The sequence below is a fragment of the Paroedura picta genome, chromosome 2 (genome assembly GCF_049243985.1).
Source record: "Paroedura picta isolate Pp20150507F chromosome 2, Ppicta_v3.0, whole genome shotgun sequence".
NCBI lineage: Eukaryota > Metazoa > Chordata > Lepidosauria > Squamata > Gekkonidae > Paroedura > Paroedura picta.
In genome coordinates, this window is record NC_135370.1 from 62,439,026 (window position 1) to 62,451,665 (window position 12,640).

Sequence of the window (12,640 nt, forward strand, 5' to 3'; positions counted from 1 at the left end):
TGGTATCATACGGCCACAGCTCATCAGTTCTTGGAGCTAAGCAGGGTATTTGGATGGGGGACCACAATGGAGGACTCTGGACTTCAGATCCTAGCCAGACTCTCTAACCATTGGACTATGATCAGCAGTTGATGTGCGGAATCCCAAATTGACAGAGTGATCACTTAAAACATGAGTTGGCCCATCATGAGTGACAAAGAAATTCCATTGCAGCAAATTAGCTCACACCTTGATACAGTGGCTCTGAGCAGAATTTATGATTTATGTAAGGCAGAACATCTTCCATCTTCACTGTGGTTGAATTCTGTGGAATTTAGAGACATATCAGACACTCCTAAGCAAATATAACTGTGACCACCCTAGATGTAAGTCAAGATGAGTCACTCCAGCTGGGACTATGTACTAGGTAAGTGCTCTAAACAAAACCAAGTGCTTCATTAAAGAAATATTAACATTGGATATAATCAACATATTGATGACAAACTGAGGAACCCATTATAAGCGTGAAGCGTCGAGGAAAGTGGCCGTACATTGCAGCACTCAACAATTCAAACACATTTTAAGCTAAGGAAGTTCTTCAAAGGTGTTCCTTTTATTATTTTTTATATTTATTTCATAATTTATGTATTATTCCTCCCTGTGAAGCCGCTTCAAGCAGTTTACAATAAAAACATCCTGCTATTTAAGGAATTAAGGCAGTGGTCCGCAACCTTTTTTAGGCTGCGGACCGGTGGGTGGGGGAGGGCGATCCAGCGGCCGCGCATGCACAAAACTGCCACACATGTGCATTTGCGCCGGCGGCCGTGCTTCCCTCTCCCCCTCTCCCCTCCTGCAAAAAGAAGCTTGCCGGGCCGCAAGCTAATTGGCCACTTTGGCGGCCGCTTTGCTTGCGGCCTGGGAAGTTTCTCATTGCGGGGGGGAGCCAGGAAGAGGGAGCCGTGGTTGGGGACCACTGAATTACGGAATATGGTGCTGCTAGAGTTGGCACTCAAGTAAAAATATCCAAAAATCATAAAACTAAAATAAATGATCAGTATAAAAACCAGAAGCTCACTTTAAAACAGCGAAAAAGGTAAAACTTTATTTAACAGCAATAAATGTTGATAACAATATATGTTGACAAGCAGGGCAAAACACTGTAATAGTTAAAAGGCTATTAACTCATTCTCTGGAAAATTCTTTCTGGCCAAGTAGCAAGAGGCTCCTCTCTAACATTAATTGTATGAGGATACAGTTACTACAAGAATAAAGAGCCAACACCACTGCAAGGCAGGAGACAACCATTACCTAACCTCATCCTAAAAACACCCTCTTGGAGGGTCTAAATAAGGCATATCCCTGATGGCTTGAAGAACCCTTTGGGTACCATGCCAGGTCAAGCTAGACAAAGAATTTATTAAGAGCTGACAATAAAAACAAGAAGGACCAGGTAATAAGGTATGCATTGATGAAAACATTTAAAGCTGGAGCCTGAATTGCAGAAACTTCAGATAAAGTGCAGTCAGGGCTGACAGGCTAAACAATTATGGCTCCTGTTTCACCTCACTGGTCTTAATTAAAAATAAAACGCAAAAAGCTCCAGTAGCAAAGAGAGGCAATGATTGCTGTGAAAATGGTAGGTATGTTGGAGGAACAGGGAAAATATCAAAATTGCAGCAAATAACCCATGTGGGAATACCCAGGGTGAACAGTTGCTGGAAGAAATTAGGAAAGAATGGGCATTAGAATCATGCAGGTAGAGAAAGCTGAAAGTAGGGACATGGCAAAACCTCAAACGGGGGAGAAGGGCAGTATTGGCAGAAAAGATAGTCCAGGAAGGCTGGCTTGGTCTGTAACTTGAAGCGTTGTGCTATGTAGTACTGTGAAATGGCAACAGGATGGCTAAGAAGTAGATAGGGGAGGACTGAATTTAGCAGACCAGTTTGAGCTAACCGAGCAAATTGCTTTTGAGCCTCCACAGTAGAAATGCGTAGGTCATATGGGCAGTTCAACAATTAAAAACACTGCCTCAGAATTTCCTTTCTTGGTAGGTTTTCAGTAACAGGTGAGGCGGGAGTTTCAGAGTGCTTTTGCTAAATATACTTGAAATTAATGCTGAATTATGGCGTCAAGGGCCTTCGTGCCCTGGCTGGAGTGGGAGGGATTATGAAAACAATTTCTGCATTGTCCTGAGTGAAGACAATAAACATTAGCTACAAAATCTCTTGCCTTGCTTGCTTTTATTAACCACACTCAAGATGACAGAAGCCTTGAGTAGAGGGGATGCTTGGGAGGATGGGCCAAAGGGCCTTACATGTGTTCTGGATGATTCTGCAGGCAAGTGATGAACTCTTTGACAGGTTTTCCCTCGTAGCAGATCTGGTAGACAGTGACAAAGAGTGGAAACCTAGGAGAAATGAAGTTCCGGAAATAAACATTCAAAGTACCCAACGTGTATGGAGTCATCATTGTTAACTGAAGCCATCTACTGCCCACAGGATACAATCTATAATACTTGGGGAGATTTAGAAGAACTTAAGGGGGAGGGGAGAATGGACCACATCAGACAGACACTTCCCCCCCCCCACTTGCAATTGCTTCTGACAGCAGGCAAAGGAGAATTCTTATGTTGTTCATCCAGCACCAGGGGTCAAAGCCCAGATTTTGTCCCAGGCCCTCTTTAAAATTATGCACAGCAAAGGGGAACCAAAACTAACATCTGATCTCTGTAGTACTGGGATATGGCAAGCTCTATCTGCCGAAACTCCAGCTGTTAAAGAGGAGCTAAACTATCTACTGAATTGGAATCCCCTACTAATTTGATCTGTGACATTATGCCCTATATTTTATACAGTGTTGATGGTATTTCATTAAGTATAGTCATTATAAAAACTGGCTGCAACTCAAAGTCTTTTCCACTCTCCTTAATGCAATATACTAGGTTCTTTGTCTGCTCTTAGCCTTCTAAGGAATTTGCATATGTGTGACCAGGTGTTTAAGAGACAGTTGATCAACTGCTTAAATTTTAAAAAGTGGAATGCCTCCATGTTTTCCTTTTTCTGCTGCGTGTGCAAAGGGCCAAGGGTGCAACCTGATACCAATGCCATTTTTAAATCCACACGCCTACTCTGCACTTCACACAGGAAGCTCATAAGACAAGGCCTCAGGAGGACCACAGTCTGAGACTTCCCCCTCCTCCCTCCTTTCAGCTTTAAACACTCTCATGATGAAGAGTTCTAGAGAACCTGAAGCTTGCACACAGTTTTGTGTTATTGAGGGTTTGTCCTAATAGAGAGAGTAGCCAACTTCAATTGGAGATTTGGATCTTGGGAGGGGCAGCATTCGGAGAAAAGCAGGGCAGGGTAGCAGGGATATGGTACCATAGAGTCCACCTTCCAAAGTTTCCTGGAAGGAAATGAATCTCTAGTCTGAGAACTCCAGCTCCCTCTTGGTGAGCCTAGTAATCAAAAATAATCCATGGCTTTTGTTTTTGGAGAGTGTTGGTATTGGTTTCACAAGAAATGAAAGGCAGTGTCTGTGTAGATCAGCAGCTATTGACCTAGCAAGCTTCAAGCTGGGAAACTGACAGTTCTAGTGGAAGTGCTCACAATTACTATGTTTTGTGATACAGTTGCAGGGATGACTACTGTTGCCAGCTTTGGAACTGGCCCATGCAGCAGCCTGCATCTGGAACAGCGTAACTGACAGAGAATCTTTTGCTCCCTGCCATGAAAATCTTCACCTGACAATTTCCGCAAATCACACCTCTCTTGGCTGGGCTGATTCCCAACAGGCATTCGGCAACCCTAAGGAATGACATCTGCCATCAGGCCTAAGGGACAGTGACATTTAAGACTGGATTCAGACAAGTTTTCCACACTGCATTTTGTATGACTATCATGTGAAACTGAGAACCAAACAAAACCTTGAGAAATGGAATAGCACTCCAGGGACAGTATCATTCCAAACTGCATGCTCAGTGTTGCATGCCTGAATATTTTACACACTTCTAAAACTTTATGGCTATAGAAAGCTGGCTGCAGCACGGCGTAAAGGCTTGGGTCAGATTTTTCTAAACAAAAGTCCTGAGGCACCTTGAAGGCTAGAAGAAGAAAAAGAGTTGAGTTTTATACCTGAGCCTATGCTAAGACACAAAGCAGTTTCCCTTCTCCCCACAAATGAAACCTTGTGAGGTAGGAGGGGCTGAGAAAGCTTTGAGAGAACTGTGAGTGGCTCAAGGTCACCAAGTAGGCTTCATGTGGGGGAATGGGGAATCAAACCCTGGTTCTCCAGATTCTCCAACACAACCACACTGGCTCACTTGAAGGCAAGCAACAATTATTTCAGGTGGGTCGCCATGTTAGTCTGAAGCAGAAGGACAAAGCTGGAGTCCTGTGGCACCTTTAAGACCAACATTTTGAAATTCCAGGCATAAGGTTTATGTGCACACAAAAACTTATACCCAGAATTAAACTCTATTGTTCTTAACAGTGCCACAGAACTCAAACTTTTTTCTAACATTTATTTCAGTATGGGCTTTCACTTCTGACTTCATAGCTTTTCACAAGAAAGTGCATTTTAATGTGGTGAGATGTTTGAACATGGCTCCCTTTCACCTGTAGTCTGAAGTATTGCAGGCTTAGAAGTGCGGTCCAACATATGATTTCAGCACGTGTAGCATGAACCTTTGGTACCACCCCCATGACTTTCAGGAAAGTGATGATCTGAACTCACCCAAAGTCTCCTTTTTCACATCTCACAGCAAACTCAGCATTTAGAAATGCATTAATATGGCTCATGACGGGAAAAGTCAGAAGTATATAGTCCAAAGTACTAGGGTGAACGGCATAAAGAAAATCACATTACTTGTTGACTAAGTTCTTCAGCTTCAAGATCTTGTAAACTTCAGCTGCCGTCTGAGGCCCTTGAAGCTTCTGTCCATTCAGCATCTCGCTTTCCAGTTCCTCAATTGACTTGAATAAACAAAAAAGGGCAAATAATTTTAGGGTTAAAGGAAAGGATGCAAGTGAACTGCAAGTAAAAAGAATTTAAAAGTGCTGAAGTCCATGATTAAACTGCAACCTCATTATCTGAACATTGGAAGCCATTATTATAGAGAGTTCACCCATTGGGCTACTAATCTCAATACTAGTCAGCAGTGACCGGACAGATTAATTTACCGGGAAATTTCCCAGTGAGCCACTGCCCAGGAGAGCTGCTGCTGGTCAGCAGCAAGCAGAGCCAAGCCCCAGCAACTCTGGGAATGCCTCTCAGCTCAGACTTTCCATCAGCAATGGTAGGTGGTGTCAGCTGAGCTCACCAACCATCTGCTCCTGCCCTACTTCCAGTTTGGGGGATGATGCAGTAGGTGAGCTAATATCTGCTGCTGGTCCCACTGAGCTGCGTGGCCCTGTGGCTCCTGGCTTGTTCTGGGGCTGTTTTCACTCCACAGGGCACTCGTAACCACAATGTGTGTACAGTCTTTGTATGGTGTATACTTGGTTCTTCTTCATATGCCTGTTGAGTAATTTCCAAGTTTTCTTCACTGTATGTACTGTGGAATGTGTGGTTAAAACCACACATGTATGCAGGATCTGGTCACCAATTTCATTTGGAAATTGCACACAGGTGCCTCTTTCTTACAAAAAGATGCATGCATGAAGGACGCACATGTAGTCTCTGTAAGTGGTGAATAGAGCTGTTACCTACTTCTATAGGGGTTGATGCAGGGAAGGGTCTCTCCTAGTACCTGCTAGCTGAGATTCTTTAAGTCTACTTGTTAGGAAATGAACCTGGCCAAGATACAGTAAGCATAAATGCCAGACTGAACCAACTCCTAGGCAATGCAGATACACTTGAACACAAAGAATATAATTTTCATGCATTTTAAAATTATGATATCATTATAACAAGTAGGAACTTCTTTATTGATCCATCATCCCCAGTTAAAATATCAAGCATACTTGCTTTTTATACTTTTAAATTTCTATTCAGTAAAGCACAGATCAAAAAGAGGACTTCAACAGCTCCAAGGCAACTGATAAGCCCTTACCCATGATACTTCATACATCATAATTTTAAAACAGCTGAAGCTAGCCATTCTTATCATTTGTACAATTTTTCAACTACTTTGTTTATTCATTTCCTCACAACCACCTCTGCCTGAGGCACACTAAGAGACTATGGGATGGATCCAAAGGAGCCTTTTTTCTCCCTACAGAGACCATCTCTGAATCCAACCCATTGTCTTGTCCAAAGTTACTCAGTTTGCTTGAAGGATGAGCAAGGATTTGAACTCTCTGAACATGGCGGCAAATGGCCTGGCTTCTCTACATCCTGGGGGAGAACCATTGCATTGTACTCAAAACACTTTCTTACTAGTAAATGCACATACAAAAACTGGGTTGGGGAGAGGGTTCATGGTAAGGCCAGTGGGGTCTCAGAAAATGTTCCCCAGCTCTTTGCCATGCCCATTTCCCCCTGAAGGTAAAGAAATGGTAAACAAACTAGCTCTGGAAGAGCAAACTCAATCCCTTTGTCTTGTATAGCTGCTCTACTCTAAACCAAAGATTGCAGCCTCTTCACCACACTCCTGTTCCCACCACTGCTACGGTCGATTTTAATAATATTCATGATTAATTTATGATTTTAAGCTGAGTTTTTAATGCAAATGCTTTATTGTTATTGTGTTAATCCAAATTAGGGATTGTATGTAGATTACACTTTCCCTGAGTTCCCAAAGATAGGGCAGGCTATAAATCCCAGAATAAATAAAATAAAAATAAACTAGTCCTTACCATTTTGGTAACCACTTTGAGTCAGTTGGGAAAAGCATCCTTAATCAACAAATGCCAAAGGTGATTTCCATTTCTGGTGGGCTCACGTTAGCCATGTTACACAAATATTTCACTGATGCAAAATTAGACATGGATTCTCCATGTAATCAGTACATGCGGAGGACTTTTGCAGAGAGATCATAAATGCAAACATTTCCAGTTGCAGGATTAATAACCTTTATAAAGATAATGGCCTAATGCTGGAAACATTTACCCAAGAGTAAATTCCATGGAGTTCAATTAAATTTATTCCCATATAACAGTGCATAGTATAGAAACCTCAAATTCTTGAAAAAAGAAAAAAACGTCTTACTTTTCCACTACGTGCAAAGGCCTCTGCCACTTTCCTGTTGCGTCCACCGTAGCATGTGGTGATCAGATCCGCAACGCCACAACTTTCCAGAAATGTGTTTATTGATACAGGGCCTTTGCAGAAGATTTTCGCAAAAGCCACCATTTCCATGAGGCCCAGACGAATTACAGCTGCTTTGGTATTATCACCAAAGCCCAGTCCATCACAAAATCCAGCTCCTACTGCCACAATGTTCTGAATACAGCAGGGCAGAGAAAAAGTAAAGAGTCATAAAGACAAGAAAAGACAGCCTGCTAAGGTATCATCAGCTAGCCTGTGCTGCAATACACCAATCCCCTTTAGTCCTGTTGGATGAGAGAACAGAGCAGCCAGCACCCAGCACCCAGCAGCCAGCCAGGATCCTGGAAAGTACTGGAGGAGCCAAATGGGAGAAAGGAACAAGAGAGAATAGTCTGTTCTCCTGTCACCTCAGACAGATGGGGCCTGAACCTTCAGAGAGAGAGACACTGGGAGGGATCCTGTCTCAGAGGTTGCCCTCTGCATAAACGACTTAAACTAGTGACTGTGGAGATCAGGTTTTCATTTCCGCTGTTTTAATTGAGAGAGAACCTGTGTCAGAAGACTTTGGAACCCTCAGAACCTGTCTAACTTAATGAAGAGGCCGTGTCTCTTGAAGCCCCAGTTTCTGAGGAAAACAAGTGGATGATTTGTGTTTTTGGACAGGCGCTCAGTGTTTACACTGAGAGGATCTGGAGGCTCAGATAGCCAGCATTCAACTCTAGAATACAAATTTGACTGCTAACTGCTCTCTACTGTCCTTAATTATCATATCAGCTGTATTTCTTCACCTAACTGCTCCTAGAGGTCCACAGACAGACAAATTCATACAAACATGAGATCTGTAATGTGTTTCATTGGTATATAAAGATACGCAGCAAGTAATGCTGGTCACTGCAGCAATTTCTAGAGGTGCATCGAACCCAATATTGAGTGTGAAGAAACAATCAAGTGATCAGAAAACCATCTCTGTACAAAAACAATGGGGGAAAAAAGCTGCACTTTTTCAAAATGAGCACTAAAATGTTTTGGTGCATACGCATTGCCAGTGGGCAAGCAGCTGCATTTAGCTTAAGCAACTGAGCAAGGTTCCACGGCACCCTAGTTCCTGGCCAAATGCTGGGCCATGCACACCCTCCCCCCCCCCCCCCAATGATGACAACTGAGGCAACTTTCCCAGGCTTCCATGATGATAATTAGATCACTGGGAAGTCAGGCTATTGCTCTGTATGTCTGTGAAAAACCCTCTATTTCAGCTATAAGGAAGAAAGGACTGTGTCCCAAGAAGGGATTAAAATTTCCAAGGTTTGAGGATGTTTCAGTGGCAGCTACCTGCTTTGGTCTAATAAATCAGGCAGAGCATTGGCCCGAAAAACATCTCTTTTTTAATCATGAAAACCAAAGGCCCTCCACTCCTTGGTTTCATCGCATGTCACGAAACTTTCTGAGAGCCTGTTATTTCTAAATTTTGTCAGATTATAAAGTCAATCAAAACAGAATCGGCATTCTTTGCAATATTTTAGTAGCTAAACCAGTTATGATTTACAGAACTACAGATGCACTATTTGAGTTTACTAACTTTTAAGGCTCCACAGATCTCCACGGTGTCACAGTCATCCACTACAGAAATTCTGAAATTTGGGGTCTGCATTAATTCTTTAAAGATCTTCCCATGATCTCTGTTTTTGCAACCTTGGGAAAGAAGTGCAATACATTAGGAAGTGTTAACCTAATGAGATATAGCTACAATTATAACTACCAAATATAACTAACCTAGGGTGTTAGAAGTATGCAGCTATCGTGTAGAATGGTTGACTTTGATAGCTATTCCTTAGTGCAAGTGTGCATTCGACAGAAGTCCCCAACAGTAAAAAAAAAAAAAATCACAATGCATTTCCAAATAGAGTTACACCATTCTAAGTCCACTGACTCTGAGAGTCTTTTTGTAACTTAGATGGCATATCTCCTACCTTGACACTGAGCAAAGTTTGAAGCCTACCTCCTAACCCCAGGAAGCCTTCCACCCATTTAAGTGGCTCTTCCTCCAACAAAAGAGCAATTTAGTGGGAGAAGGCCAAGACAGGATACATGCTAAAATGTGTAACCCATCCTCTATGACATATGCATGCATCTTGCAACATACAGAATTAAGATTGAAAACAGTTTTTAGAGAAATAAGACATTAAATCAGTGCTAATCTGTACCCATTCCAGAGACTTATCTAGCAACATAAGCCAAAATGCATACTATGGATTTTCAAATGAAACTAAGCAACATGTGGTTAAATTTATAAAGGTGAGACTTATAAGATGGCCTGTATGTTTTCACTGCATTTTAAGCATAGGTACAAAAGATGTACCCAGACTGTTTGAGCATCATTCCTCAACCCTGATCTATGAGCTGAATTTAATGGGAAAAGAGTAGCTGCTTATTAATCCATCCCTCTTTAGCTGGCATTTTCAAATCAAAATTCTCCTGTCCAAGCTATTCTTCTAGCCAATGGGGAAAACTTTTATTTTATTTATTGTCTCTCTCAAAGAAGACTTAAGGTGGATTACAAAAATTAAAAGCCAGCAATAAATACATACAATAAATATAAATTCCAAACTTGGCATAAACATTGAAATACACCTCTTATAGAAATGCCCTCCTGAAAAGTTCCATTCCATACACTGTACGGAGCCGGGAGATCTTCCAGAATTACAAGCAATTTTCAGATTCTACAGATAAATTATCTAGAAAATCAATTCTGAAGAAAATGGCTGCTTTGGAGGGTAGACGGTATAGCATTATGCCAGGTTAAGGTACCACCTGCCCCAGGCTCCACCCCCTCAAATCTTTGGGTTGGCAACGCTAAGTAGAGCCCTATATTTCACTGCCACAAACACCCCACAGGCCTGGGGGAAAATGTTCTGCTTTTTAAACCAAAGTTTAGTATATGGACATGGACTTAAGTTTTTCATACCACAGAGATAAATAACATCACTTGGTAAATAACATCCCTTTAAACCATTACTAAAAGAACAGTGTATTTATTTTTCTCTAGGTGGTTGGCAACCACAAATTAACTTGTAAGAGGCCTGACAATTTTGGCTGCAATATCATAAGAGGGAATTCTGCGGTGCCACACAAAGCATGAATAAAGTGTTTTCACAATAACATGACTTTCTGATGTCTCATTGCAGGTAGAGAGCTGAGTTATTACATGATGTAAATGCAGGTGACTGAATCTATCCCAGGCATGTGCCTTTCTCTCACCACCATGAAAGGCTATTTATATACCAAAGCTACCATACTCTCTTGTAGTATAATGAATTACCAATTGTGGTTTCACAGAACTTTTCATCCGCCACTTCATTAGCGATGTTGGCCCCCATGAGCACACTGACTTCAATCTTCAGTTTTTCCCGAATGATGTCTGAGATGAGTTTCAATCCCTCAGGGCCTTCATCTACACCCTGGTTAACAGGAAAGTAGGAATAAAAGCTATATTTTTTTAGAACATAATTTCATACAATTTAGGAGGTAAGATACAGTTTACATCCTAAAGTTCCCACAACATAGAAAATAAAAGGAGGGAAGGAAGGCAGAAGTGGGAATAAACTGTACTTAGTCCAGTTACCCATATTTAGAATTATTTTCAGCAGGGGCAGGAAAAAGTTCCCTCTACAATGGTAAACCCATTGTTACTAAAAATGAATTAAAATTCTCAGGATGTTGCAAACTGAGTGTCTTCCTTCTTCCCCTTCCCTGTGGGCCTTCCCTTTGTTAGATTACTCAGTCCATAGTCAGTCCTCTTTCACTCTCACTGCTGGCAAGGTAATGGCAGTGCAGGGCTAATCCAATCCATTTCCAAGGGATTTGCCTTTCAGTGATGGTTTCATGTTTGATGGGCCATGTCCTTCCTTTCTTATCTGGTGGCCATGAGAAAGACCAGGAATATCTGGGTTTCCCTTCCAGGGAGTAAAAAGTCAGATCCAAAAAAATTGCCTCTCACTCGCCCTGCTGTCAGAAGATTGGTGGTTGGCCACCAACTTTTCCCCTGGGGACTGGTTTTGATGTCAGTGCAGGTGAGATCATCTCCATTGTCCTAGGGATCAAAAACCACTCCCTTTCACTTGCTCTATACTGTCCAAGTTCCACTCACTAACACGGATAGGCTGAGAGGGCATGGCCAAGGGCCTTGTTTGGGAGCTTCCTCCATCTTCCCCCTTGTTCTGGGGCTCCAGATGTCCCAAGGTCTATTTGTTAAAGCACCCTTCTCATTCACACTGCCGTTGACTGCGAAAAATGAATGCTTATCTTGTCACTGTGCTCATTTGCTGGGGTTCACCAAGGTACATGTCCTATACTCAAAACTGGTCATGGGCCTTCCCACAGATTCAGAGCCATCTTCTCTGACTCTTCCCACTGGCAAAGTAACTGATATCTGCCAGCAGGAAGCACTCCTTCCATCTAAGTCCAGGTCCCCAACTGTGATGAATCTACGCTGTTGGACGGTCTAGTCATATGTTCAAGAGTGGTCCTGCCTACGGAGCAAACGTATATGCCAGGCTGTTGTTTAAAGGCGCAGGAGCAGGGACATTAAAAGAGTTGGCAACCCCACCTGCAAGCATGAACTTTGCCATAAGGTCTGACATGCCTTTGGAAAGGTCTTGAATTACCTTTATTAATGAGATTCCAATGGCTCCTGCCTTTATTTTGCCAACAAGTTGGTCACATATCTTAGGAATGAACTGATGGGGTATAACAAATATTAGAATATTTGCATCAGCTGCTGCTTCTACTGGATCTGGTACAGCAACCTAAGACAAAAATCACAGTTACTAAACTTTTCCATAACTGGTAACTGAGAGTTGCATCCATAAACCTTGGCCAAATCAGGTTTTCCAAATGCATTGATATAAGTCTTCAAAGAGAAGTGTAAACTGGGCGATACAAATGCTATGTACTTGCTGGGAGAAACACAAGTTTACCTCAAGGCATTCCTACAGCAACAATAATAATCTGTGAAGCTGCCCTAAATTAACCCTAAATTCACAAAATCATACACAAAAATATTAAGGGAAACTCTTTATATTACTGAATTCTTGTAAAAAGTATACATTTAAGTGGATAGCTATGTTGGTCTGAAGCAGCAGAACAAAGTTTGAGTTTGGTGGTGCCTTTAAGACCAACAAAGTTTTATTCAAGGTATAAGCTTTTGTGTGCAGACACACACTTCTTCAGATACAATAAAATGGGAATTACCAGTCCATCCATATAGGTAGAGAGTGAACACTGCATTAGCATATAGCATAATGAAGACCTTTAATGGATTCAAGGACTAAACAGGAATCACAAGCTTAATTTAAAAGGTTACCATTTGTTTGGATTAAATTCCAGGGGGAAACATAGTGAAGGAAATAAATAGATCAAAATTGGAAATTAACGGACAGATCTGTGAAATTCTGAG

The 12,640-nt window shown here is 41.8% G+C and overlaps 1 protein-coding gene across 2 annotated transcripts in view; it reads right to left on the reverse strand.

Annotated features, from left to right (window-relative positions):
- Positions 1–1,054: 1,054 nt before the first annotated feature.
- Positions 1,055–12,640, reverse strand: part of LOC143829456 (glycerol-3-phosphate dehydrogenase 1-like protein) — a 52,748-nt gene continuing 41,162 nt past the window's right edge. For both annotated transcript variants that reach the window (XM_077320361.1, XM_077320362.1), the window contains exons 5-10: positions 11,850–11,990; positions 10,505–10,643; positions 8,765–8,877; positions 7,129–7,362; positions 4,846–4,952; positions 1,055–2,386 (exon numbers count right to left, since the gene is read on the reverse strand). In XM_077320361.1, coding sequence (XP_077176476.1) covers positions 2,290–2,386; positions 4,846–4,952; positions 7,129–7,362; positions 8,765–8,877; positions 10,505–10,643; positions 11,850–11,990 — 831 coding nt within the window. In that variant the 3' untranslated portion in view covers positions 1,055–2,289. The remainder of the gene's footprint in view (positions 2,387–4,845; positions 4,953–7,128; positions 7,363–8,764; positions 8,878–10,504; positions 10,644–11,849; positions 11,991–12,640) is intronic.